We start from the raw sequence: 27,492 nt of genomic DNA, 5'->3' as shown, positions 1-27,492 counted from the left end.
TATATTGGGAGCCTGTGTTTTCGTCCGGTATAGAGCCCCCGTGGGGACTTTTAGCGTCGATGCTCGTACTCGTACACAGGGGTAAGATCAGCTAGAGGGCATCCGCATTGCGGAGAACACCAAGACCGAGCTAAAACAACGCCTGGGAGGAAACGAGCACCGAAGGCTTATTTACAGGAGTCAAGGGAGGAGAATAAGACAAAAATCGGCGAAGAAGGGAAGACGATCATGATTCGAAACAGGAAAGGCCAATTCCTTCTCAAAAGGGGAATTCCAAGGTTTTCCTCTCCCTCCCGCTCGAGCGCTAATTACGGAGGACTTATTCACTGAAATCCAGGGCTAGAAATGACGTCTCCACCATCACGTGTGGATGGTCCCGTCGATCTTGAGTGCCTCCCTGGACGGTTCGACGAGAATGGGGTGGTACCCGAGCTTCGCAGAGTCAGACCCTATTCGCAAACAAGAACATCCTGATTCTACGTGCGACGGTAATCCCAGGGCGCTGGGGATTTCCATTCAGAAGGACACCTGCACTTTGCGGGTCCAAATGCCAAGGCCGGGCCTCCCACGCCGCCCGCCTCGCTCGTCCCTCACTCGCTCCTCCTCCGCCGCCTGTCTCCACGTCCACGCGTCTCGGCGAGTCTGCCCTGCTTGGATCCATGGGATTTGCTTCATCGAGTACCGCAATACCGCTCCGGTTTGGGTTGGAAGGGTTCGGCATATGAGACATCTGCCCTCTGTGTTTCTGACACTTTTCAACGTCCCCGGTATCACCTCCTCTACAAGACATCTGGGGCGATTTAATCTGATGAGTCTGAAGAGGCAAACGCGGGCTTTGCCGCTGTTACCGGGATTCCAAGGTTGCGCCCGGGCCAATGACTCAGTTCATAAAGTACTTTTCATATTGCATGCTGCTTGAGAACGTCGCGGCCGAAGCCCCCCCGGTAGATCGACTCGTATGTAATCCATTGCCTGATTCCGACTTTTGCACTCCGTACTTCCCCGCGGATCAAACTGACCTCCAGGGCCCGGTGCCAGTTCCGCAGCCTTAATCCCCACATCGGCGGGTGCCGCCAAACTGCGCTATCGGCGCCTTATCGCAGCTCCACCAGTTCCCTCAGGTGACGCTATAATTGGCCTATTCAGATCATGACATTAATTTAATTCAGTATCTTTGGGCTTTTCAGGATGCCGCTAGCATGCTTAATGTATCAGGACTCGTCTACCTGATCGTTGGCGGGGGACTTACACAGCCTACGCAGCCTTACAGATGCGGACCCGGTCCTGCGCAGAATCTGTATGGAGGTACTTGCAGCCATCCTCGTTCGGTTTTCGAAAGGCCGGCTTTGTTCTCTTGGGGTTAGAAGAAGTGACCCAGCGTGTGTGATGTCTGCTCCGGAATGCACTAGGGCTGGATCCGAATGCCACAGTCTAGACCCTTACCCCTCCACATTCTCCGCTCCCTCGCCTGAGCTTCAGATGAGCTTCAAGATCTGAGAGCAGTACGTAAGATCTGAATTTGATAGCAAGACATAAAGTTATGCCTTGCATTGGCAGAAATGCTCAGTTAAGGTGCATATTTAGAAATTATGAACATTCGCGTGGGCGCGTTGCAATCTGATAGGCCTTAAAGGCCCAGACAACAAATGGCCAAAATACTCCTTCAAATAGAGACCCGCCCCATCCAAGGTGCTTATTGATACTAAGATACGGCTTAGTGCTAGCAACACTTGCCAGACCGCCATTCTGTGGTTTGCAGCATCATATGTGACACACGTAGAAGTATAATTCCGCAGAGGCACATTCTGCTATGCTACTTCCTTACCTTGCACAGCCGAATTCACACTTTCAGCATTTGGGATTGTATTCAAGAGACTTACCAGCTGACCCTTGTTTGTGCCAAGTAGAAGATATATATATCAAGCATTAGCTGACAGGCCCAGAGAATAGATCATCAACGAACACCTGTTTGCACCAGACGGCACTTTGCTACCAGCTGACCTTCAACTAGATTCTTCGTATATACAGGGCCTGATAATTCCTCATTACAACCGCTAGGCCTTATACACACCCGCTAAGCAATGAGTAGTCATCACACACCAGCTTGCCCAATCCTTTTATACACCCTCTAGGCCTTGCTAACACCCGCTAAGCCTTGCTAACACCCACTAGGCCTTATACGCACCCGCTAAGCAATGAGTAGTCATCATACAGCTACAGGGGATTAAATCCACCAGCTTGACCTTTCAATCACCCGCTAAGCAATGAGTAGTCATCATATACTAATTACCCAGGTAGGCTCCAAACCCACCTGTTACTTTACTTTAATACCCTCACCAGGTCTCATGTATACCAGATAACGTTTGAAGAGCGAGCAACTCCTTACTTGTCCCAGCTAGTCTGCAATATGACCAGCTAGCTCTTATTAACACCACACATCCCACCTAGGCAGCTTTTAGCCTCATCTCAAGTAAAGCTAACTCATTGTATTGGTATGTTATACCAGTACACCCGTCATTCACCCTCTTTTCGTCTTTTGCTGATGCGGTATAGGCTAAGACACTCAACCCAAAATCGATTCCCATTTGATAGTTTCTATGCTAGAAACTTTTTCGATACAATGAATGACATGGTAAGATGTCCCTTGTCTTGTAACGTCTAGTGACACAGAATTGACAATCCTTTTCTGTTACAATTTCATTCCCTAGACGCTAGTAGGCACAATACACACAGTAGCAAAATTATAGCCCCTTTGATGGTTTTCATTGGGAGGACATAGTAGTCGTTGAATTAATGGTCCACATTTACACCTAATATACCAAGCATATCATTCATATACGATTGTGAGAATCCTTATTTTCTTAAGGAGCATATGGACATTGGTTGATGTATTGTGTACAAAGCGGATGGCGACAGTGTCACGTGGTGTACGGCGGGACAGGAGGCCCCACCACGCAGGACTTCCTGATGGGGAAACACTATTTCCGCACACTGTGGTCTTGCGGAGGTAGATCACCACGGCCGACGCTTCCAATTACTTCCCTATTGAGTTGCCAGCGAAGCTTCTGGTAGAACCCTACCCACCGGCATCTTTTAGCCTCCCGCGCAACCCCCAAGATGGTTGCGCAGTCGCTTAGCTCGCTCCTGCAGCAGGCGTCCATTGACGATCACGAAGAAGTCATTCAGTCCTGCAACGATGTTCTCGCCAAATCAAAGAACGATCTGACTGCACAGCATATCAAAGTCATTGCCCTACTTAAACTGGATCGATATGAGGATGCGCTGCGCGCTCTGGAGGCCGGAGGTGATGCGTTGAAGAAGCAGGCTGGATTCGAACATGGCTATGTGCTCTATAAATTAGGCAAGCTCGAGGAGGCCTTGGAGACTGTGGCTCGAGCGACACCCTCACGGGGCGCTAGCCACCTGGAAGCTCAGGCAGTATGTGCTCAAAATCTATACGAAGGCGCTTTGGGGCACTAACTTTATTTCCAGAGCTACCGTGCTGAGCAGTTCCGCCGTGCCGCCGACATCTACGAGAAACTCGCCCAACAGGATTCATCGCACGAGGCGAATGATTTGAGCATTAATTCATGGGCAACCGATGCGCAACTCCAATGGAAGGGCGAATCGGACTATGTGCGCCATGAGCGACCTTCCCGGGAGGATTTGGAGTCGTTCGAGACATCCTACAATGCTGCGTGCTTAAATATTGCTAAGGGTCAATTGCGCCAGGGCGAAGTATTGCTGAACCGGGCGAAGAGTGAGTGCTTCGGCAAGTCTCGCTCATGTTTGATGTGGTTAACGTTTCAATAGATATCTGTCAAACCGCTGAGGATTTATCGGTCGAGGAGAAGGCAGCGGAGCTGCTTCCTATATCCGTGCAATATCTATACGTCTTGATGCAGCAAGGAAAGACAGAAGAAGCCGAGGCCCTTCTCAATGAGATCGCCGTGGATGAGTAAGTATCGACGGGTTGTATGCATTTGATTACTGGGCTAATTTTGATTAGCATCTCGGAGTTGTCTACCAAAAAGATCGCTAAAAATAACATCGTACTTGCTCAACAAAGCGCACTCAACCCCTTCATCCTTTACAAGGCTCTCCACGATACCCCAGATGCAAAGGATAACGATCGATTGTTTGATTTCCAGAGCAACATCCTTACCGGTAACTCCCACGCCGTGGATCTTCTCGTACAGAAATACGATGGCATGATCCGATCAACAGCGAAGGGTCTTGCTAAAAGCTCCTACCCTGCTGGTGATGCAAAGACGAACCTCCTCTCCGTCTACAACGCCGCGGCCCATGCCCAGGGCCAAGAAGGTCAAAGAGCCTTGAAGAAAATTCTTCCCCTCCTGGAGCGAAGGCCGAAGGATCTGGGTCTACTCTTGACTGTTGTCCAGCTTTACGTCAACTCCGGCAACACGACCTCGGCCATCACCGCTATTGAGCGATCACTCCATATCCTGGAGGAATCGATCTCTGAAGCTGACCAAGAAGCTCGCTTCAATCCTGGCTTACTCAGTGTCCTTGTTTCCTTGTATCAGCGCGAAGGTCGCAAGCTCCAGATTCGTTCGACCCTCGCACAAGCTGCTTCCTACTGGCGCAACAAGCCTGAGCCACCATCCTCTCTTCTTCGCGCTGCCGCCACATCTCTCTTGCACTCTGAAAATCCCTCAGACTTAAACATAGCGGGAGACTTGTTCCGGTCCCTGTATCAACAAGACTCGAACGACCGTGTTGCTATTGCTGGCTACATCGCGTCTAAAGCTACATCGGATTACTCGCAAATAGAGTCACAGCTCAACGACTTGCCCGCAGTCGACGAGCTTATCGCAGATATTGACATCGCCGCCCTTGAGTCTGCTGGTATTCTTCCCTCAGCTTCGTCAGCCGCGGCGGCGGCCGCCGCTTTCGCTGGTGCCCGTAAGCGCTCTGCTGTAAATAAGGATGGCCGTTCTGCGAAACGTGTGCGTAAGTCGCGGTTACCAAAGGACTACAACCCAGACAAGAAGCCCGATCCCGAGCGCTGGCTGCCACTCCGCGACCGATCTTCCTACCGACCCAAGGGCAAGAAGGGAAAGCAACGTGCTGCGGAGCGTACCCAAGGAGGCCCTGTGTCTGAGAAGACGGAGGAGTCTATGCCACAGCAGAAACCTGGCGGTGGCGGCGGCGGAGGAAACAATGCTAAGAAGAACAAGAAGAAGGGCAAGCGGTAGTGGCATCTATTGCGTTCGGGAAAGTCTTATGATGACACAGTGCATAGATAGAATAAAACTCGATATTTGTTGCTATACCCATACGAAGGCAAAGCGGAGATGACCTTCATCATCGACCCGAATACCTCCATAAATAAGTAGGCAACGTCCGAAGCCAGCTTCGAACCGGCTGTCAATACATAGTCAAGCAATAGCGGGAGCCCTCAGCCGACAAAAGAGGCTCAGTACGTTCTTAGGAGCATATGCTGTACAATTCTGATAATCTCTTGAAACCTCGGAGCTCCCTGTATCGCTTTTCGCGCCAGGATCTCTAGTCTTTGAAAGTGAAATAGGATCAATCGGAGGAGCTTTTGATCTTCCGCCTAGATTGTAAAATAAAAGATAGGAAATATTAACTATTATAGCAAAGGTCTCCCCGAAACCCCCAGCAGGAAAACAGCAGCTTAACCCAATGGAGTACGAATAGTACCACACTGGCGGTCGTAATGATCAAAGATCATCCGTAGCATTTGCAAATCCATCATTGCATCCCCATCCGATGTCTTCGCCTCCACTCCATCAACAAGATAAGCATGCAGCGCAAGGAGTTCCTTCTCGTACGCATCCGCAAACAAGCTCGTATACTCCATTCGCTTCACACCAGTAGCAGTACCCTCAGCGGGGCCGTCACCATTCTGTACTATATCGCCCGCTTCCTCGACGACAACACGCACACAACCCGCCTTGCACAGCGTGTGCGTCGCGACGGGCATCTCGTACTGGAGGGAAACTGTCTTGTTGGCTCCGTAGACGGTAAGATGGGCATCACTGCGTGGCACAGCATCAACGCCCGTCTCATACATGACGGTAAAAGGGTGCCCGTCGCCATGTACAACAAGCGCATCCTTCGACGGATTCGTGTAGTGGAAGATCGCAGAGTAAAAGGGGTCGGTGATAGACACATTAGCCACCGCATCAGGGAACCCCAGTGCCTCGCGCATCAACGAGAGATCGTGGCAGCCCAGCGTGCCGAGGAATCGGCAGAACGCCTCACGGTCCGGCGTAATGTCGTCGGTTGAGCTAAAGATATCTGCCATAAGAGCATGCATCTGCATGTCCTTGCCAAGTCCGTCGAGGTGCAGACCGGCCGCTGCTTTCTTGGTGCCGTTGCCAGATACCTTCTCGTTCTCGTCCCCGCCATGGCCGCGTGCAATTGCGTTGATTGCCACTTCCTCCCGCGCGGCTGGATGGGCGAGCGAGCCCGAGATATTGCGGCAGCGAGCGTAGTAGATGCGGCCCAGACTCGCGAGCTCTTTCTTGAAGACATCGGTGTAGGACGGGGCATAGCGGCGCACGCAGCCGACGAAGATCTTTGGGGTGCTTTTGGAGTGCGGTGAGCTGGCTTTCTTTGATGCGGTGCGGATACGGCGGAGACCGTGGATGCCCAGGCTCAGAGGTGCCTCGACCATGACATGCTTGCCTGCTTCCAGAGCTGCGATGGTGTACTTCTCGTGGGACTCGAAGGGGAAGAAGTTCAGCACGAGATCGACCTCCGGGTGGTGGAGGACTTCGTCGGTAGAGGTGGTAGTGTATGGAATGGAGAATTGCTGTTGAGATCGCACCGCGACTGCATGGTCGTTGTATGCATGGATAATAGTGGTTTCGAAGAGAGGAAGAGAATTTAAGGTCGGGAAGAAGGTATGCTCAAGCACCTCGGTGGCGCCGAGAATCCCCACTCGTAAGACCGGGGTCGACATGGTGACATCGATATATTCTGACGAAGAAAGAGGGCGTGAAGAGGGAGCGCGGGAAAGAGTAAATAAAGGGAGAGGTAGAGGTCCCTTACTCAAGGTTGACGCGACGCGTGGATCTAGAAGCGCATGACACGCAGAAGTGGGTTGTGTATGGAAAATGGGGAAATGAGTCAAGCTGTTTTAAGCTCCAGGTTTCGATAAGGGGGCCCTTGCTCTCGTCATTGCACATTCAAGGGAGTCACTCTGATTTAATAAGTCGACAGTTCTTTGTGACATCAGTGCCCGCAATGCTTCTACTGTGGCTTGTCTCGGCTTGGACCAACCAACAAGGCTGGACTAATTGCCGATCATGGCAGATTTTGGGGAATCAGAGGCCTGAAGCTTGACACATTGTTCTACTGTACTTGCAATTCGTCCTACATGTCCGATGCCAGAATGAAATCGGGAGCGGAAAGTATCGACAGAAAGTATGCAAGGCAAATGGCCGGTGAATCATACGTAATTAGTTGTACTTTGGTATGTGTCGACTCAGTGTGGACTTAAAGCCTATGAGGTCTATAGAAATGCTTGATCTAGGAGTACCTGGCGCGTTGATCTCCCCGCATTTACTTACCTTCGAGCGTTTAAAGTGTCGTCCTATCGCGTAGACCCACGACTATTAGGTTGTGGGTCTCTCCAGCTCCGACTCCACACACGCACTCAGGCTAAGTTGCATCGAAGATTGGTGATGCCTTGCGAAAAAAAACATAATAATTAGCACTCATTGCCGATATAGCCCATACCTAGATTGGATTTTGTATCCACGAGAGGAGGGACACATCGACCGACGTCACTTCGGCAGTCCATGCCACGTGGCCAGTCTTACTAGTGCTCGAGCTCGTTGAATTTTTTTGCTTCTTCTGCTACTTCCAAGTGCGAGTTCTGCTGGTCATGCACGCCAAGTTGAAAAGAGGATTTCCGCGATCAACGCAGCACATCGCTCATTTATTCGAACATTGCTTCCTATCGATCATATTGAGTAAGGTGGTCTTTAATATCTAAACTTTGAAAATATAATGACCTTATTCGAGGATCCGTTATGTTCCATCTTGTTAATTCTACGGGCTCTTAGCTTTAGAAATCGATAAATTCTGCGATTGATTTGGTGGGCGATTAGTATATCTTCTCTGACCAATTTTGAGTTGGCAACTATACCCCATTCCATATCACCGAAATGATAGCCTCCGGCCACCCTCTTTGGAGATCGTATAAGGGTACTGATAATGGGGAATGATAATGGGGAATGATAATGGGGAATCACCTCTAGCCGGAACCAGTCAGAAGAGGAGACGGGCCGAATATACATACAAGAGTGCGGAGAAGTCTTTCAGTGGGCCATCTTTGACATGATTTTGAGGCGAGCATTTCTCTCTTGAATGAACTTTTCTCAAAGTCACAAGCCCTTTGGGTCGCTTTCTTTGTAAATGCTTGAACTATAAGAAGAGACTTGATGACAGAGTTCCTTTTCGACGAAGAAAGGGGCGTGCTTCTGAACTTTGCCAGGGAATGTTTGGTTGGAGTCCACATGTAAAGAAACCAGTTAGCGAACTGGCGGGGCATTCTGTTCTTAAACGGGCAAAATCCCCTTGGATCCGTCCAGGCTCAACCACGGGATGTGCATCATTGGTAGCGGAATAAACCGTGGAGAATCGAGGGAAAGGGACGGTATAAGTTATAAATAGTAAAAGATGAAACGTTCAAGGAAGGGACTGAAGTTTTGTATGTTTTTTTTCTTTTTCTTTTTCTTTCCTTCTTGTGGCTGCATTCGAATTGTGTCCATATAGAAAGGAAAGCAAAGGAAATATAGCAAGCATTGGGGTGGAGGGGAACCTATACTGTCATGTACTGATAGTACCTTGGGATCATATGTTTCCGGAATTATCTCGTCAAATCCCGTGGCGCCATGAAATGAGTTACAAAAAGAGCCGCGAATGTAGTGCTCCGAGAGGCGCTTGGTGGGGCTCTGTTCCCGGTCCTGCGAAGCTGGAGCCCACCGGATGTCTTGCATGGGAATTTTCCCGCTGTCAGAAGAAAGAACAGAGTAACTGGACTCGCAGAAGCAATATATGACCTATTGAATAGACAGTAGATCGACATACCGTCCATGATACGAGAAAGTGGCCTTGTAAAGCTGTGTACCCCACCAAACCACGCGATCTGACTGGGAAGACAAACCGGACACCTTCAGCTTTTCCCTCATTGGGTGTGGCGCGAATTGGCCTTGTCGTCATCAACCTTCAGCTGACTACTTCTCTTTCTCACCTCTCTCAGTTCGTCGCTTATCATGGGTGTAAGTCCGCATTTCACTCTTCCCTTCACCACATTCCTAACCGCAACAGTTCGCCTCGAAGATTGCCGCAGCCCAGAGTTCGAGCCAGCCACCGAACCAGAGCATGGCTAGTAACCAAGGCACCTACGGAGGTGCACCTCCATCGGGGTATACAGGAGGCCCGCCTGCAGCTTTGCGGCCTGGTGGATACGTAAGTGATCATCAGCTGCGCGCGTGGGTGCGCGACGTCATTTGGATTGGAGGAGAAAAGAGAGAAAAGGAAAAGAGAACTGACAAAGAACTTTTGAATAGCAACAGCAACCATCAGCGTCACCGCAGCCGCAATACCAGGCTTACCCGGGATCCCCTCCTCCAAACCAGGGATCGGTAAGCTTTCTGCCGTGATTTTACATCTTTTTGTTGTTCCTTTACCCTTGAAAAATTCCCTTCCCCGCTGTGTTTTGTTGTTGCCTTCCGTACCCCTCCAACGAATTCGGTCTGCCAAACCAACAAACCATGTCGGGCCCCTACGACTATCGACAAGCTCCTCCGTACGCCGGCTCACCAGCTCAACAATACCAGCCTTATCAAACTCCCCCACCTGGCGCCTCTGCCTACAATAGGGCCCCTCCGCAGCAGCCTTCCTACCCCGCATCGCCAGGCGGTTATGCACGTCCTCCGCCGCCACCACCGCAGGGTCAGCCCCATGGATCATCGGGATCGCCGTATCCTGCTCAACAACCTTACCAGCAGCCGGCGTATCCCACCCAGCCTCATGGACAGCCATCTGGACCGCCTTCCTATGTACAGCTGAGCCCCGTCATGTTCCCCTTTTGTACAACCTTGTGTTATTGTTTTCGAGCAATTTCCTTGAGATGCAATTCAAAGAAGAACGAAACTAACGTGATTATAGAACCAAGGTTATCCCCCACAAGGGTCCCCTTACCCTGGAGGGCCTCCCGGTCCGGGTCCCTCTGCAGGCCCGCCAGGAGGTCAATATGGCCCTCCCGGCGGTGGTCCTCCCCCCCAGGCCGCACCTGCCACTCCTCAGCAGACGCAAGCTTACCGCCAGCTTCTGATTGGGACTATCCAAGAGAAGAACCTTCAGAGTTTCTACCCACCTGATCGTTTGGACCGTCTCGTCCAGAGCCTGGCTCATGATGCGCCATCCCGGCTCAACAAGCTCATCCACGAATGGAATGTTCCTATGGAGGTTGCCACAGATGTCATGAAGCTCGCACTATTCGACGTGGTTCTTTACGTGGATGACAGTGGATCGATCGAGTTCGAAGAGAATGGTTTACGCAAGGACCAGCTGAAACAGATCTTGGGCATCGTAGCAACCGCCGCTTCAACCTTTGACCAGGATGGAATTTCAGTGCGATTCATGAACAACGCCGAGAACGGTGATGGGATTCGCACCGTCGCAGATGTACAGAACCTGGTTTCTCGGGTCCGTTTCGCTGGTTTGACTCCTTTGGGCACCAGCCTGCGCAACAAGGTTGTTGAGCCTCTGGTTGTGGGCCCTGCGCGCGCTGGCCGCCTTGAGAAGCCCGTGCTGGTTATCACCATTACCGATGGCCAGCCGGCTGGCGAGCCACACAGCATGGTTGCCGACACCATTCGCTATGCCGTTGATGAGGTTTCCCGTACCCGCTATGGCCGTGGAGCAGTCTCCTTCCAGTTCTCTCAAGTTGGCAACGACACTCGCGCTCGCAAGTTCCTCTCTGATCTCGATGAGGATCCTCAGATTGGATCTCTGATTGATTGCACTTCAAGTGAGTCCAGCCATCACCGATTAGATCTCTTCCGGGGCTAACAGTACCAGACTTTGAGGTTGAGCAAGATGAGATGTCTCGGGCCGTGCCCCCTGTGCATCTTACGCGAGAGCTCTGGGTTCGTTTTCCTTGATTGCAATCACTGGAACGCTACTAACATTCTCATAGTGTGCCAAGCTCATGCTCGGTGCTATCGACTCCTCCTATGATACAAAGGATGAGAAGGCTCAAGGACGTGCCAATGGCGGTGGTGCGCCTCCACCTCAGGGCTATGGAGGCTACAGCCACCCGCCTGGTGGTCCCCCCAGCGGTCCTCCTCCTGGTGGTCCTCAGGGATACGGTGGCCCACCCTCCAGCGGTCCACCGCAAGGATATGGACGTCCTGCTCCCGCAGGCGGTCCTCCCGGTGGTTACCAGCAAGGATATGGTGCGCAGCCCAGCTACGGCCCTGGCCCTGGACAAGGCGGTTATAGCCCGCAGCCCCCGCAACAAGGGTACGCACCTCCTCCAGGTCCACCCCCGGGTCAACATGCACCTTACGGCGGTGCTCAAAGGGACTCGCCCTATGGCCAGCAGCCATATGGATACCCGCCCCCTGGACCTGGTTACCCGCCCTCTCGTCACTACTAAAGCGCACAAACATACGACACTGTGACGTCATATCATATTATGTCATCGCGTTCTGGAACTCTTTGATTTCTTCTTTTAGTCGTTTCCCCCCACAATTCTCTGGACCCTAGGACCCTCAGAATGGTTCCAGCAAGACTGTTAAATGGAACTCAGTACCCCTGCCATAGCGGTTAACGAATGATAATATGCCATTTTTTCCCTGGGAACCTTATATCTATGTGAAACGAACGCACGGACGGCCATGTGGTCAGTAGAAGGTCACAGGACCAGGCCCAAGGGTAGACAAAGTAACTTGGGGGTGGGCCGATCGGCCTGGGATGACGAGGGCAGGGTGTTTTTGCCCGGGTTTCCAAGTCTCACAGGCCTCCGAAGTCTTCGGCCCCTCGTACAGAGTACACCTGAGGCTAGGGTAGCAGCGTTGTGGTGGGACAGGTGCAGCTTTTTGGCCGCCACCGCGTTTTTTTAGAAACAATCAGAGTTGTTCGCCACGGGAGGAACCAGTGGGAGCAAATAAGGTGTGGTTTTGCGACCAGCCAATCACTGGTCGCTGGGTGGTCATATCGGTGGACACAACGATGCAAGTCAGGCCAATTAGACTGCACTTAATGTGTGTGCCTGCGTCCAAGCATGACTGAGTTCGGCCATTTTTTTTTTCAGCCCACTTTAGTCAAGTAGCTGTGTACGGAATACATTGCGACTTAATGCGTAGTCTCGGTGGCTGAGTCCGTTGGTCGCGGCCTCGCAACCCGCATTTGTCGCAGGTGGAGATGCAACCATCCATTGCGCGTTGGGGTCCACCTGTAAGGTCTGGAGTTTCTGACAGGTCGCCCGGTTGCCCCAGTTTATTCTTCTAGTTTATGAGTTTGTTGAACCTTCTCTAACCCTCATGCAAAATATTTTGCCGTCGGCAATTTGGCCGCATCGCTAGACCCGCTTTAGGCTTCTTGCCGCAACCGTTGCTCCTCGAGACTCGTCTTTCTGTTCTAGGCTGCTTGTTTTGTTTCTGCAATTTCTCCCCCCCCTACGAACTGTTCTTATCTCCTCTTGTTTCTGCCTGCCTGTTGGGATTGACTTTCGTTTTTCGGGAAAACCGTCTCGCTACCTTCATTTACCTGCGCTGAAACCCACATCGGGGCCAAGCAAGATAAGAGAAAGGGAAAAAAAAAAAGAAAAAAGAGAAAAAGAAGCGAGAAGCTGCGACGAAACTGCAAAAGACATGACCGACCTGAGCCCTTCTGGCTCACTCACCTAGGTTCAGTCTAAGAGCCTGCGTATCTCCAAGGCACCAGAATCTTCCAGACCAGCTAGACGATCTCGGAATCGATCTGGGTGAAGATCTGCCATTCCCGCCATGTCAAATCACGGACGTCCCGAAAGGTCCCGGACCAGCAGAATGAGAGTGACATTGTTGGGCGACCGTCGTTCGCTTCGTCGCACACCATGTCCGATGCTGGTCGGCGCTCTTCTCAACAACACCATGTCCGCTTCTCTACAGACCTCGAACGACCCTCAGCCGAAGAGCAACGGCATTCCAATTGGGACCGCCGCCCCAGCTCACGCGGTTTAAGCATCGACACCACGGCCCTGGCGCCTCCTGCCACGCGACCTCCCGCTCGATCTCCCACCTCTCCCCTCTCGCCTCCCGCCGTTCCCAATGCTAGCCTCTCTCCACTCTCGCCCGTGTCCCCGCCAAGTCCAGATTCTAATGGCAACGGTCGCTCGCGGTCGCGAAACCGTGGCTATTCATTGCGTCGATCCATCTTCAATAAGAACATCCAAACCCATTCTGAGCAGGATGATATTGGTGCGGCGGAATTGGGCGAAGCAAGTGGGCCCGTCAGTGCTGCGAAGTCCCCGACTGCAGTCATTTCCAGTATTCCAAGCCCGCAAGATGAGAAGAACGAACTGGAAGTAGCGCCGACCACGACTCTAGATTCGGACACGAATGACCGCACGTCATACATTTCCTCGGAAGACAATCCCCTCAATAAGGAATACTCCATGTCCCTGCTGAAGGGCAGCTGGAATGGAAGGAAAACGCAGATGACTATTTTGACTGCGCGTATAGAAGCCGCCCTGGTCAGGGTGCAGAACTTTATTCTCCGCATCAAAGATATCCCACCGACCGCCAATGGCCGCCAGATCGACCTCAATCCGTCCTCGGTCGAAACCTTCCTCGATGAGCGCACCGGAAAGCCATACTGCGCGAACTGGATCCGATCCAGTAGATACAGTTTCTGGAGTTTCTTCCTCGACAACTGTTTGCGCAATTCACCAAGCTGGCCAATTTCTATTTCTTGATCGTAGCCGTTCTGCAGATGATTCCGGGTCTGAGTACCACGGGAACATATACAACCATTGTTCCCTTGTTGATTTTCGTTGGTATCTCGATGGGTAAGGAAGGATTTGATGATTGGCGCCGCTATCGCTTGGATAAGGAAGAGAACAATCGGGTTGCATGGGTTCTTCGCTATACACCCGATGCTTCGTATAATCCAGTGGAGGAAGGCTCGTACGAATGGGTGGAGATCAAATGGGAGGACATTCGGGTCGGAGATGTGATCAAACTCGGGCGTGATGAGCCTGTGCCGGCCGATTTTGTCTTGCTCCATTCTGATGGTCCGAACGGCGTGGCTTACATCGAGACGATGGCGTTGGACGGAGAGACCAATCTCAAGAATAAGCAGCCCTGTCAGCCCGTGGCCAAAGTCTGCTCGACTGTCAAAGATCTGACGAGTAACTCGATTTCCTTTGTGGTCGAAGACCCGAACCTTGATCTCTACAAATTCGACGGCCACGCTACCGTCAATGGCCAGGAAAAAGTTCCTCTGACCAACAACGAGATTGTCTATCGTGGAAGTATCCTGCGAAACACCGATTGCGCGCTTGGTATGGTGATATACACCGGCGAAGAGTGCAAGATTCGCATGAACGCGAACAAGAACCCTCGAATCAAGAAGCCTGCACTGCAATCCAAGGTCAACCGCGTGGTGATGCTGATCGTCCTTTTGGTCGTCATCATGGCTGTCGTGTGCACCATATGCTACAAGTACTGGTCTCAAAGCGTGGAGAGCCATTCTTGGTACCTGACCGATGCGAACGTTGACTATGGGCCTATCTTCACCTCCTTCCTGATCATGTTCAATACCATGATTCCTATCTCACTCTATGTCAGTATGGAAATCGTCAAGGTGGTGCAGATGTATCTACTCAACGACATTGATATGTACGACCCGGAAACCGACACCCCTCTCGAGGCACGCACTTCGACGATTAACGAAGAGCTGGGCCAAGTCAGCTATATCTTCTCAGACAAGACTGGAACGTTGACGAACAACTCTATGCGTTTTAGAAAGATCAGCGTTGCTGGCACTGCCTGGTTGCACGATTCGGACCTCCAAGAGGAAGCTGCCCGCGAAGGTGAGAAGCTCATCCACAAAAAACGACGGGCCAAGGGAAAGAAAGCCATGATTCGAAAATCAAATGTCTCCGAAGCTCACCATACACCTCGTCCATCCAATTTATCTGGTGTTGATGCGCTCCGCCAATCCGGCCGTACTTCACCATACCGGACTACCGAAATGATTCAGTACATTCAACGGAAGCCATACACTCTATTTGCACGAAAGGCAAAGCTGTTCCTTCTGGCTATTTCCCTCTGCCACACCTGTATTCCCGAAGAGGATGAAACCGGCGGCATCACATTCCAGGCTGCCTCCCCGACGAGCTTGCTCTTGTCCTGGCAGCGAAGGAACTTGGGTACTTGGTGACCGACCGACAGTCGAACACCTTAACTCTCCGGACATACCCCAATGGCTCTGATGAACCAGCCGTCGACGAAACGTACGAAATAATGGACGTGATCGAGTTCTCCAGCGCTCGAAAGCGTATGTCTGTCGTCGTCCGCATGCCCGACCAACGCATCTGCCTCTTTTGCAAGGGTGCCGACACCACCCTGACCCGGCTGCTCAAGCACGCCGACATGGCCCACGAAAAGGCTGCTGAGATTGAGCGCCGGGCAAGCAAGCGCAAGACTGCTGAAGCAAACCACATCATCCGCCGCAACAGCGAGTACCAGCAAAGCCGCAAGGACAGCGGTGTCCGCAGAAGTCTGAGCAAGGCCAGCTTTACCCGTCACCGGGACTCGGCATCGATTCAGAATCCTACCGCTCTCCGCGAAAGTATTGATGTCTGGCTCCGCGACCGTGAGACCGATGGCGGTATTCTAAATCGCGAGGCGGGCAATGAGTACTACAGTCCCCGGCCTTCTGCCCAGATGAGCCGGGCTTCTGCTGTTATTTCCGAGTCTGGCAGCTCCACCAACGGCGAGGATGAGGACGAGGATCTGGTCGAGGAGGCCCTTGTTGTCAATGAGTCTGCTATCTTTGAGCGATGCTTCCAGCATTTGAATGACTTTGCGACCGATGGTCTTCGCACCCTTCTATATGGCCATCGGTTCTTGGATGAGGCTTCGTACAAGACTTGGAAGGCTGCATACCACGAGGCTGTCACCAGTATCGTCGACCGTCAGGACAAGATTGAGAAGGTTGGCGAGCAGATCGAGCAGCAGCTTGAGCTTACTGGTGCCACTGCCATTGAAGATAAGCTGCAGAAGGGTGTTCCGGAGGCTATCGATAAGCTACGTCGCGCGAATATCAAGCTTTGGATGCTCACTGGTGACAAGCGTGAAACTGCTATCAATGTTGGACACTCTTGTCGCTTAGTCAGAGAATACTCGACATTGACCATTCTCGACCAAACCAAGGGCAACGTCGAGGAAGAGATCGTCAGTCTTACTGGTGAGGTCATCGCCGGTCGCGTCGCTCACTCTGTGGTCGTCGTCGATGGACAGACATTGTCGACCATCGAGGCAGATGAAATCCTTCGTAAGCGCTTCTTCCAACTTGCTATCCGAGTCGACTCGGTGATCTGTTGCCGTGCGAGCCCGAAACAGAAAGCCTTCTTGGTCAAGTCAATCCGCACTCATATTGACGATGCCATCACGCTCGCCATTGGAGACGGGGCAAACGACATTGCGATGATTCAAGAGGCACATGTGGGTATTGGTATTGCTGGCAAAGAAGGTCTTCAAGCTGCACGCATTTCGGATTATTCGATCGCGCAATTCCGATTTCTGCTCAAGCTGCTCCTGGTCCATGGTCGCTGGAATTACATGCGGGCTTGCAAGTACACCCTCGGCACTTTTTGGAAGGAAATGCTTTTCTACCTTACCCAGGCTCTATATCAGCACTGGAATGGGTATACTGGTACCAGTCTCTACGAGTCGTGGAGTTTGAGTATGTTCAATACTCTTTTCACGTCCTTGCCGGTTATCTTCTTGGGTATTTTCACCAAAGATCTCGCGGCTTCAACCTTGCTTGCTGTACCGGAGCTCTATACCAAGGGCCAACGGAACGGCGGGTTCAATATCTTGCTCTGGGTCGGGTGGTCGTTCATGGCCACTTGTGAAGCTGCGATTATTTTCTTCACCATGTACGGCCTGTTCGGTATGATTCAGGTGAACCTTGGTGACGTCGACACTTTTGCTCTTGGTCTCCTCACGTTCAGCACCTGTGTCATCGTCATCAACATCAAGCTCCAGTTCCTTGAGGTCCACAATAAGACATACTTGTGTGCCATCGTTATGATTATTTCCATTGGTGGCTGGTTCCTGTGGAACATCATCCTCTCGCAGCGCTACAACTTCAAATCCGGGAAAGGCGTCTACGATGTCAACGGGAATTTCATTCATCACGTCGGCGACAACCTTCTCTTCTGGGCTGTTCTTCTCGTCGCCTCTACATCGGTTATTCTCCTTGAGCTGATTGTCAGCACACTCCGCGCCCTCTTCTTCCCAACCGACGTGGATATTTTCCAAGAATATGAAAAGGACCTTGACATTCGCAAGCGCTTCGAAGAAGCCGCTGCTACCGAGCTGCAGCAAGGTTGGGACCACGGCACCAAGAAGTCTTCTTTCGAGCTAGCGCGCGAAACAGCCGAGATGGATGCCCGCGAGCGCCACGTACGAGAGCTCCTTGCTCGTCCTCGCGTCATGCCCGACTTGAAACCGATTAGCAACGAGATCGAGCTTGAGGGGTATTCCAGCCACAGTGCCAGTGTAAGCCAAGTCGGCTCAAACGGCACACCTTTTGCCGCTGGCACCACTTCCGTGACTGCTGTGCCTGGAGCTGACCCTATTCCTCCCGAATCCTGCGCTCCACGCCGCTCTGTCGAAATCCACGAGATGCTCAGCAGAGGATTTGGCTCTATCCGCAAGGGCCACCTGAGATGAGCCACGAATCACGTTCTCCTTTTGTTTTGTTTTTGTTTCTGTTTTCTCTAGGGTCCCACGTTTGTAAATGTGTATATGTGGGCGGTGTTTCTTCTTTTTCTCGTACGTTGTTTGCACCCTGAATTTCCGGTTTCTACGTTTTTGCCAATGACCCTCCATTATGCCCTCTTCATGTCTCTCTCTCATAGCGTTGCTTTTCACTGCTCGAGATACCATACCCACTGGCGCCGGTGTTTCTTTTCATTCATTATCTCGTGCAGAACTCTGATACCCTCTCCGTTGGAAGTGGCTCTTTTTGATTCCCGTTTTTGTCACCGCGTTGCACGAAGGAGTCAGTCCTTCGGTCGTCCTCGTACATAGACTACTTCAAGTTGACATCGTTGCCAAAAGTCGAGAATACAAGCGTTTGATCTTACAGCACAATTCGATTTCATCCCATTGCCGATCCCAAGCCTCTCTGCTAGTAGCATAGCTTATTCCAGTTCGTAGTGGTCCTACACCCTGTGCACACTCTCCGAATCCAACATCCTTTGTACACCCCGCGTGGACTATTTCACAGCAGCCTTGCATACTAATTGCAGAAACAATCAACTCTAATATTCAGCCCTACAATATCTCTGCAGCCTGCAGAGAAGCTGCAGACCCTGCATCTATGATTCCCTGTCTCTACTTCTCCCTTCATTTCCTCACGCAGATACGGCACCAAAATCACATCCGTCTGGATCTACGCCTGAACTGTGAACTCGGATACAGTAGTAGCTTACAGGTACCAGGATATGGACTCTTCACTAGCATGGCTATTCATCACAATATCGTATATTATCCATAAACCGTACAAGCAACATTATACTCAGTATTGACGCGAAGCTCTCGGAGGATCACCTAGACCGAATCAGCGTTAAATTATCAAAATATGCGATCGGTTGCAACGATACCAATTCATGTCCCCATCTGTTCTTCTACAGGAGACCAATGACCACATCACCATAGATCTGCGCATCCAGGTCGAGGCGCACCTTGGCGTGGAGGTTCAGGTGGATCTTAATCTTGAGACTGCTCTTCTCGTCTTCCGGCAAGGAGGCGCCGGGTGCTTCCATCCCGCTGTTGGGGAGGGCGCCCTTGGTCAGATCGCCAGACTTGGGGACAAGGCCGTTGCCTTCGTCGCCCTTGGGCTTGCGGCCACCGACGGGGCGCTGATCGGTAGGGGTACTAGGAGGCGAGGGGTAGATGTCAGCGGGGGGGATCCTGGAGAGCCTTTGTATCGTCTCGGCGCGGGTTGTCTTCGGCTTTTGGTTGACCCTTTTCGGTCTGGGGGGAGGACATGACTAGAGAGGATGGAGATTGGGGGAGGTTTCCAGGAGTATATGATTTAATCAAGGTAGGCAAGGACTTTTGGGGAGGGGAAGAATGCGGTTGGATGAGGACTACCTGACGGAATCGGCCATTGTGGAAGAAGGATGGCAGCGTAGAGAGTACTTATGTCGTTAAGAAAGGGACGGGTTGTGGGGGATGAGAAGAGAATCGTAGGCTGGGAGGACAGATCTTGGAAGGAAAGTAAAAAAGAGGTGAGAGAGATCGGTATTTCAACCTCTCCCTTGTTCTTTTCAGCTCGCCTACGTAGGAGATCCCCTCCGCGATCTGCGTAGATGGGACCTATCAGCGAGTACCACGGTCTCGATTCATCAGGTTTGTCTCGGTTTTGCAGAAGTGGGTTTCATCTCCACCCAGATCGCACCCCACTGTCGCGGTATCTGCACAGCTCCACCGCGGAGCTGAAAAAGCTGCTCTTGGTACCTGTTATACGGTGGGCACCCCCCGTCCAATCTTTTCGCCCACGCTTATTGACTCTCAGGATCAACTCCTGACTGAAAGATCAACTGCCGTTCTCCGGCTACATCAAGATGGTTCTCGGCGTGGCCATGATGGCGGCGATGCTGCCGACCATGATTGGCCTGAATGAAGCTACCCAAGGGAGCCGAGACCAGGAGGAGAACCGGCGCAAAACCGCCCGCAAGCAGCGTACCCATTTAGTGGCCACATGCTCCCTCAGTCAAGGCACGCCAGAGACGCGTCGACAGATCCAAAATGCCCAGATCCAAGTGGGTCTGGATGGTAAGGTGTGTGTTGCAGTAGTGGTTCATTGACGCAGGACTGACGTCTACGATCACCGGTGCAGCTCTACATTACGAAAAACCCAAGCAGCTCGATGGTCCCCTTCAATGGCGGCTTTTATACACACCCCGACTTCCCACCGGGCAACACGGCGGGCTTGGTAACCATCAGTGGTGAAGAAGCCCCGACGCTCCGATGGGTGTTTTTGGATGCGGAAACCCACGAGATGCGGTGGGGCGGGCGGCCCGATTCCGAAGGTCACATCTGTGGGCCCTTCGATTGGACGAGCGATGAACAGTTCGTGACGCTGGAAGGCTGGGAAGGGTGGCTGGCTGTGCGGCTGCCGGAAGACGACGCGCAGGATGTGATCCACCAGGAGCTTGGGATCGTCGAGGGCCGCGAGGTGTGGCGATTGTACTTTGACCGGAACGACAATGGGGCTGATCTGCCCCCAGGTTCAAAAGGACTAGAGATCCAGCTAAAACGAACTACTGCCGAGTCATGACCTCTTAATGTACTAGGGATTTTTCCGTGAGGGAAAAATCAAATCGAAAAAAAAAAATGGCTTCTCTCCATATTGTATTCCCCACATTGCGCGGATTTGCGTAGATTCTGTTCCGTCCCGCATGCTCCCAGACTTTGTAGAACAACCCTAATGTAAAGCTCCTCAGCTTTCCCAGCTCCGCAGTACATTTGCCGAGGTGTGGATTGAGGAGAATCCAAGGAACCTTGGCTCGTGCCCCAAGTCTCGCATGAACAAAGTGGATCGAGAAAGGATCGAGAAAGGAGCCGGGCGAATGGGTCAATTGACTGCCGGGCCCCTCCGGTAGCGTTCATACGTCATTTCCGATCGCATCTTCTTCCCCCGCTTCGTTCCCGACATTGGACACTTGGAGGAAATGTGTGACCGTAGTCTTTCTAAACAGCTCCCGCTTGGAACATATGGAGGATTATCCTGGACCTACCCGAGGCCTAAGTCTGCTGGCTTGCTATGCGTCTACCCGAGATCCTCCCGTCGGCGATGGTGGGAAAGAATGGATCTACACCCACCCGTCCAAAAGCCTGTGTGCACTCCTACCATCACCCCAACCACCCACATTTGGATTTTTCCTATACCACCCCCATAGCCTTGATCACTATCAACCTGGAATGAATATTTTAGCACAAATAACGCAAAGGTTCATATAGCCAAAGATACAGGTTTAGTTTGAAGAGCACGGGATATACGTTCGAGATTGACCTGTATACTCGCCTGATCTTAACCCTATCAACCCGGCTTGGAATGCACTAATGCATTAATCTTTTTGTGTGTTTCTAGATCTTTTGTAGATCCGAATATATGGAGAGGATTGGGCCTACTTCAAAGACTGTATTAGTGCTGCAGGGGATGTATTAAACTAGGCGAGGATTGACACGTGGATATGGATGAGTATGGGAAGAAGGACGGATAAATTGTATACGAACCAGGCTGTTGTACGAAATATTAAGCGAGGGAAGTCTGTATAAAAACCTGAGTATTCAGTATATTTAAATTTAGTACGATCCAATAAAAATTAGTGGTGCAGGATGTGTAACCATGGATATATATATTGACGGGGTAGGTGGCGGAAGCGGTATCCACACAGCATTTGGCCACAGAAAGCCACTGGGCGATGTCTTGTATCAGCGACCGAACAACCTGGCCCCCCATATAGGGTCAAGTCATCGGCGGTATCAGTTCAACTCCGGCTGAAAGGAACCAATACCGGATTCCACATGATGTGGTGAATCTTCAAACTTGCAATACCGCTGATCGACTTGTTCGGTTCAACGTTCGGCATCTTGAGACTGATCGCTCTCATTGACTATCAGGAGTAATGCTGATACGGGGGCATTTAGCGTGCGGGAACAGACCTTGCGCTTAAAGACTGCGGTATTCTCCGCGTGAATACTTGAAACGAGAGGGTGATAACCAACGGCATGCTAATTGGTTCTGGTGCCGATCTAGCGCTAGTATATTCTTCAGGGTGTAACGTTGGCAGTGCTTGCATTACGTGCAGGGCTCGATCACGGCCAATAAGAGCGAATGGTAACCGTCCTTGTCACCATCGCTTGGGGCCATAAACTACTGCCCTTAGAGTGAGGACTTTGGCTCATCATTCCCACATGTACGCCCCCCCGCATTAGCTCACTCCGAACGAGCCAACCAGTAACGATGAAACCTGCGGGAACGACGATCCTCGAGCGCCCGCCCACGCCGGATTCTTCATCCGTGCATGTTCAGACTCGGGCTCAATTGCGCCCCCAACTAACTAATCCGAAATAGGAGACTCCTGTGCCTGCATTTCTTCACCTGCAGAAAGGGGGGTTGGTTTTAAACCAGTTTCCCCGCCAGACAAGGAGTTTTGCAAGCTTCTATAAGTCCTTGCCATAAGGCCCTCCCTTTTGTGAAGGAATTGAGTCTATGTGGTCCCGAGCTCCATGTCGGATCGCAGTAAATACAAGCCGGCCCCCGGGTCGGCGGACTTCGAATCGCAGGTTGCCAGGTGGGGCAATGACGTGCGGGTCGCTCAGTACGTGGGCATTATCATCTGCACGGTTGCGCCGACTGTCGCTGTTGGCTTGCGGCTTTACGCGCGACACTTGTATAGAACCAAGTTTGGCCTCGACGATATCTTCATCATCATTGCACTGGTAAGGAGGGACCAAACCTCATGGCGTTTCTGACTGGTTCTGACTGACGGGTCTAGTTGATCGTTATTGCGGAGACAGTCTCATCATGTCTCTCTCTCAGAGCTGGAGCCGGCCTCCATCAAGTGCGAGTGATGTATGAAGACCGCGACCCTCCTCATGCACTGGTATACCTATACACGAACTACTGGATCGTCTCTGTCCTCTGGGCCCCAGGAGTGATGTTTATCAAGATGTCCATCCTAGTCCTCTACCGCCGCCTCTTCCTCGTTCAACAGCGATGGTTCAAAATCGCTCTGTGGGTTAACATGGCATACGCAGTCGGGCTCGGCATCTCGGGGACGTTCGTCTTCATCTTCCAATGCTGGCCCGTCCAATACTACTGGACGCGAACGGTTTCATACTACGGCCTCACTCCGCCCCAAGGAAGCTGCATTCCGTTACTCGCCCACCTCGCCACCCCGCAGTTCCTGAACACTGCCTCCGACATCGCCATATTGATCCTCCCTCTCCCGATTATCTGGAATCTCCAAATCGAGAAAGCACGCAAGGTGGCCGTGTCCGGTGTCTTCCTGCTCGGTTGTTTCACCGTAGGCTGCGGGATCGCCAGAATCGCCGTCATTTTCGAAGTTACCAACTCGGACGATGTCACGGTAAGCAAAGCAGAACATTTTCTCCCCCACGATTCTAGGGGGGAAAAAGGAAAACCCAACGCTAACGTCGACTCCCCAGGTGAACAACCTCGAAACCGTGACCTTCACCGTCGTCGAAGCCGGCGTCGGCATAGTCTGCGCCTGCCTCCCGCCCATCGCGCCTCTGTATGCCAGCATGATGCAGCGATGGGGCCTCATGACCTCCGATCCCGAATACTCCAAAGAGTCAGCCTACCACGCCGCGACAGTCTGGTCCCGACCTGCCCAACATACCTGCCGAGCCTCTCGGATCCGCAGCATCACGGGCTCGCTGGCGGATGACAAGGATGGCGTGGAATTCCAGAACCTGGTGCCGGTGCGCAAGGATACGAAGCACCCTGCTCTGCAAAGTATCGGGGAATCTAAGTCGGATGTTCAAGTGCACGAAGGCTTTGAGGCACGAGTGGTTGAGCCCGGGCAGATCCATATGCGGAGTTCGGCGTTGCCGGCGTACGGGGAGGCGGCCAGGCATGCCCATGCGCCTAGTTTGGATGACATTGTGCCTGAGTATCTGGAAATAGATCACCGCTGAGATGCGCGGGGCTTCTGAGCCGCTTGTAATGATAACGATGATTGGCTTTTTTTTTTCTTCTTTTTTTGCTTGGGGTTCGAATGTGTATACGATACCTTGTTGCGGGCGTTCTTACTGGTTATGGTTAGACAGGTGCTTTGAGTGGACATGAAGGTTCTTCTGCTATGACGGAGTGGCTCCTCAGAAAATCACACCAGCTTGAGTGGGGTTGTTTCCATAGCGCTGCCCGTAGCATGAAGCGACGAGAGTGTCATATCAACACTCCTACGATAGAACTTGGCTGTGATGCCGAGACCGTCAGATGGGGATAGATGGCATTCCATAATGATCCGCGAGATCGAGGTCCTATCTTGCGGACGATAAATCGGCAAGTGATCAACCTGAAGCATACAGACTACCAGGGGTAAGACGTCTGCTCCGCCTAGTCCCATGGAAGCAACGTTCTATCTTTGGAAGGGAACCGGGAGTGGCGCCACATTCCCGCCACTCGGAGTTTATTTTGTGGACTTGCCAAGTTTCGGCATCTTTTTCAAATTAAATTCAAACTTTTCCATTTGATCCATGCGGGACTATGTATGCTTCCAAAAATTATTTCCAACGCTCCACGCAAAAAAAAAGTCAAGTACAGTAAGAAAAAAGTAAAACCAATCATATACAACGGGGGAATCTGTGCAATCCAAGGTTTCCGGCGTCATCCTTACACAATCGTCACCGTGCGGTTCAGGGTCTGTAGATCCGGGTAGGGTCCAGCCTGTACATTGTGAGCAGGAGACCAGACGCAAAAAGGAGCCAAAGATGAAGACTTACGCCGATCAGAGTAGCATGGGCAATCGTGAGATGAGCCTTGCCCTTCTTGGTCCCCTCGGGGATGGTGACTGTGAAGTTCTGGTATGGGGGAGAGCGGCTCTCGTGGTACTTGGGCTCGAAGGGGCCAGTGTGGAGGACAGTGCCGAAGACCTCGTCGGCGGGCTCGTCCAGGGTCGAGAGACCAATGGCCACACCGATCTCGGTCGAGGAAGTCAGAGTGTTCTGCGAGATTATGAGTTTCTGTGCAACAGAAAATAAAAGGAACGGGAGATCGACAAGCATACAGGACGCTGGATCTGGACGATCGTCTCGGAGCCGGCCTTCAGCTCGACGTTTTCTGCCGGGAGACCGAAGTTGGCGCTCTGGGCTGCGGCCAGGCCGGCGAGGGCGAGGGTAGCGAGGGTAGCGAAGAACTTCATTATGTATAGAAGTAAAGAGAATTAAAAGAATGTTCAGAAAAGAAAAAGTGTTTATATTCAAATTGCGGGGGATTTTGCTTTGGAAGGATGGTTGTGAAGGTAAGCGGGGGTGCACTAGCATGGTTAAATATCTTCAGAGCCCTTTGCCCGGATCTTGTTCGATGCGAAGTCTTGGGGGTTGATGGAACCATGGTCAGGCTTGATTCGCCAAGTCTCAGAGGCCCCCAGAATTGTCTCACTGAGCCCTGCTGTGCACAACCTTTTTTTATGTCAGTGGAGTAGCCGGTCCAATAAGGGCGCACTCCGCGAGGGTCGTTCAGGGGGCCCAATAATTGACCAGTCATGCTAGGATGTTGATTCCTACAGGGAGAGGGCTCTTCAGACAATCTTATTTTTAGTCTCCCGGCTAAGGGCCCTTCGGAAGGGGCGCAGGTGGCGGTGAAGGCTAAGAAACGCTACGCTGTAAGGCTGCGGATCGGATACCCGCAGAGCCACAAAAACCCCCCCACTATAATCTAGGAGCTATGTGAATCGACACCACTGAGCTTTGTTCTCTGTTCTGGATCGCGAGGGCCTCACTGCTACTGTTACGTATGCGAGGCCGAAGGTGGTATCTGGGAGCAGGGGAATTGGGCTTGTTCAACTCATGGGGATGATCCTGGTCACCGACCTCGGGGATAATTGAAACCGCGCTAGTCTACCGCGATCTAGACTACAAGGAAATTTTGTGAAGTGGGAAAAAAAAAGGTATGGTGTGATTCAACAGGCACTAATCGTTGATTACATGGCATTGGTGTTTTTTTGGAGGAGCGATACCGGCGAGCATGTCCTTTCGGTCCCGTCCATGGAAGTTATGAGGAGAGTTACAGTCGACCTCTGTAGTGCTCTGCTAGGACCTCGAACATGCATCCATAAGGCGAGCCCGTTTCCGTTGGATGTTTTGGCTGTAACGACAACTAGATGTCCTTGAGTCCTTGATAGCCCACTAAAAATAGCTGAATCCTGCAGGACGCAGTCGTGGTGAGCCGACGAGGGCAAGTGTAACGCCCAGAACATGCAGCCCAATGCTAGGTGAGAGGCTTTTACAGGCACAATGCGATGCTGCCGAAACCAGGGAGGCCAATCATCTCTCATTGGCTCCCATGGCGTGAGAACTGATAGACACTGTCCCTGGCGAAGATACTCGGATGGTCTCCGAGTGCTCTATTCTGTCGACCGTGAAGTACTCGACTTAAGCTACATCACCTTGAACTTTATTTGAGCAAAGTAACTCATACTGGCCAGGGGGTACTGCGCAGAATTGGCGTGGAGTGCAGATCGACGGCGATGGGGCTAATTGCGTTCTAGACTCGCGGGGCTGAAGACTCCTGAAGACTTCCCTATTAGTTATCCCACCATGAGGTCCCTATTGACCCCTGTACCTGGAACCATTGCTCGCCAAAAATCACTGGATTTCTCTGGTCATCCACCGTGCATAAATATGTGCCCCTCGCCGACCTCGCGCAATTTACCGAAATGGAGTAAGAAATCCAGAGGACAATCATTGATCTCATGGCCTCGACTATCTCATGGCCTCGACTATTAGGACAGATGGACTCGTCCCTGCCCGCTGCAGATAAGCCACCCCACTTGTAGTTGGCTCACAAAATCATAAAAGTTGATGAGTGCCACTAAAGGAGACTACTTGGAGTGTAAACTATATTGCATCGCGCCGATCCCCAGTGACCGGTTCCAATGGCTGCTAACAGACCGCGGCCACACACTGTCAGCTCAGGAAAGAGGATCATGTCTTGGACTTCAAGTGACGTTGCAGAATCAGTTGCAATTTGCGCGGCCATTTGCACCGCCCACGACGTAATAGCAACAATGGCGGAGTGGTCAAGTGTGATTCCATTAAGCGGCTTCAAAGATTAAAGCTTTATGATATAATAGCGACAGTGGTAGTAGCCTCATTGCTCCTGAGCAGGTCAATTTTGTTCCAGAGTAGTGAGCTTCAGCTAAGTTACAACGTTGTGGAGTATGGAGCGGAGTGTATCATGACGAAAGTGGCGATTTCCTATGTCTTCTGTAGGGGGGGGGTTTCTTTTGGCAGGCTCGAGAACAGTCAGAGCTTGTACGAGAGTGGATAGCCATTACTGATATTGGCTCTTTGCACCAAAGCTGCAGTGGGTTATCTTCAGCCCCACTCTGCCGGAAAGCTACAAACAACCAGAACCGACAAGACATCATTGCTACGAATATCCGGAAATGACCTTCCTTCCCAGCTATGTATACACCATGTGTTGATGGCAGTCGCAGTT

At 51.7% G+C, this 27,492-nt stretch overlaps 10 protein-coding genes across 10 annotated transcripts; 7 read left to right on the top strand and 3 right to left on the bottom strand.

Moving 5' to 3' along the window:
* Positions 1-370: 370 nt before the first annotated feature.
* N7468_010032 (uncharacterized protein) lies at positions 371-919 on the top strand (the record flags this gene model as incomplete). Its single annotated transcript, XM_058479327.1, has 1 exon — positions 371-919. One exon carries the CDS (start codon positions 371-373, stop codon positions 917-919), a length of 549 nt encoding a protein of 182 aa, XP_058325895.1.
* Positions 920-3,117: 2,198 nt separating this feature from the next.
* N7468_010031 (signal recognition particle subunit SRP72) lies at positions 3,118-5,219 on the top strand (the record flags this gene model as incomplete). The annotated part of the gene is made up of 4 exons (XM_058479326.1): positions 3,118-3,438; positions 3,493-3,760; positions 3,814-3,958; positions 4,010-5,219. The coding sequence occupies 4 exons, from the start codon at positions 3,118-3,120 to the stop codon at positions 5,217-5,219; spliced, it is 1,944 nt and encodes a 647-aa protein (XP_058325894.1).
* Positions 5,220-5,662: 443 nt separating this feature from the next.
* N7468_010030 (Gfo/Idh/MocA family protein) lies at positions 5,663-6,955 on the bottom strand (the record flags this gene model as incomplete). The annotated part of the gene is made up of 1 exon (XM_058479325.1): positions 5,663-6,955. One exon carries the CDS (start codon positions 6,953-6,955, stop codon positions 5,663-5,665), a length of 1,293 nt encoding a protein of 430 aa, XP_058325893.1.
* A 2,320-nt stretch (positions 6,956-9,275) lies between these two features.
* On the top strand, positions 9,276-9,651 carry N7468_010029 (uncharacterized protein; the record flags this gene model as incomplete). Its single annotated transcript, XM_058479324.1, has 2 exons — positions 9,276-9,281; positions 9,331-9,651. 2 exons carry the CDS (start codon positions 9,276-9,278, stop codon positions 9,649-9,651), a joined length of 327 nt encoding a protein of 108 aa, XP_058325892.1.
* A 125-nt stretch (positions 9,652-9,776) lies between these two features.
* N7468_010028 (uncharacterized protein) lies at positions 9,777-11,668 on the top strand (the record flags this gene model as incomplete). Its single annotated transcript, XM_058479323.1, has 4 exons — positions 9,777-10,064; positions 10,174-11,038; positions 11,089-11,156; positions 11,207-11,668. The coding sequence occupies 4 exons, from the start codon at positions 9,777-9,779 to the stop codon at positions 11,666-11,668; spliced, it is 1,683 nt and encodes a 560-aa protein (XP_058325891.1).
* Positions 11,669-13,108: 1,440 nt separating this feature from the next.
* N7468_010027 (aminophospholipid-translocating P4-type ATPase DNF3) lies at positions 13,109-17,960 on the top strand (the record flags this gene model as incomplete). Its single annotated transcript, XM_058479322.1, has 3 exons — positions 13,109-13,928; positions 13,976-15,427; positions 15,499-17,960. 3 exons carry the CDS (start codon positions 13,109-13,111, stop codon positions 17,958-17,960), a joined length of 4,734 nt encoding a protein of 1,577 aa, XP_058325890.1.
* Positions 17,961-18,919: 959 nt separating this feature from the next.
* N7468_010026 (uncharacterized protein) lies at positions 18,920-19,405 on the bottom strand (the record flags this gene model as incomplete). The annotated part of the gene is made up of 2 exons (XM_058479321.1): positions 18,920-19,205; positions 19,389-19,405. The coding sequence occupies 2 exons, from the start codon at positions 19,403-19,405 to the stop codon at positions 18,920-18,922; spliced, it is 303 nt and encodes a 100-aa protein (XP_058325889.1).
* A 456-nt stretch (positions 19,406-19,861) lies between these two features.
* N7468_010025 (uncharacterized protein) lies at positions 19,862-20,577 on the top strand (the record flags this gene model as incomplete). The annotated part of the gene is made up of 2 exons (XM_058479320.1): positions 19,862-20,077; positions 20,137-20,577. 2 exons carry the CDS (start codon positions 19,862-19,864, stop codon positions 20,575-20,577), a joined length of 657 nt encoding a protein of 218 aa, XP_058325888.1.
* Positions 20,578-22,532: 1,955 nt separating this feature from the next.
* Positions 22,533-23,966, top strand: N7468_010024 (uncharacterized protein; the record flags this gene model as incomplete). The annotated part of the gene is made up of 3 exons (XM_058479319.1): positions 22,533-22,745; positions 22,802-23,395; positions 23,475-23,966. 3 exons carry the CDS (start codon positions 22,533-22,535, stop codon positions 23,964-23,966), a joined length of 1,299 nt encoding a protein of 432 aa, XP_058325887.1.
* A 697-nt stretch (positions 23,967-24,663) lies between these two features.
* N7468_010023 (uncharacterized protein) lies at positions 24,664-25,192 on the bottom strand (the record flags this gene model as incomplete). The annotated part of the gene is made up of 3 exons (XM_058479318.1): positions 24,664-24,717; positions 24,774-24,995; positions 25,058-25,192. 3 exons carry the CDS (start codon positions 25,190-25,192, stop codon positions 24,664-24,666), a joined length of 411 nt encoding a protein of 136 aa, XP_058325886.1.
* Positions 25,193-27,492: the final 2,300 nt, after the last annotated feature.

This window comes from Penicillium chermesinum (assembly GCF_028974085.1).
Source record: "Penicillium chermesinum strain IBT 19713 chromosome Unknown utg000008l:1.0-1752722.0:1.0-1753981.0, whole genome shotgun sequence".
In the NCBI taxonomy this organism is placed as follows: Eukaryota; Fungi; Ascomycota; class Eurotiomycetes; order Eurotiales; family Aspergillaceae; genus Penicillium; species Penicillium chermesinum.
Note: the sequence above shows the minus strand (reverse complement) of the source record. Positions and strands in the feature narration are given on the sequence as shown.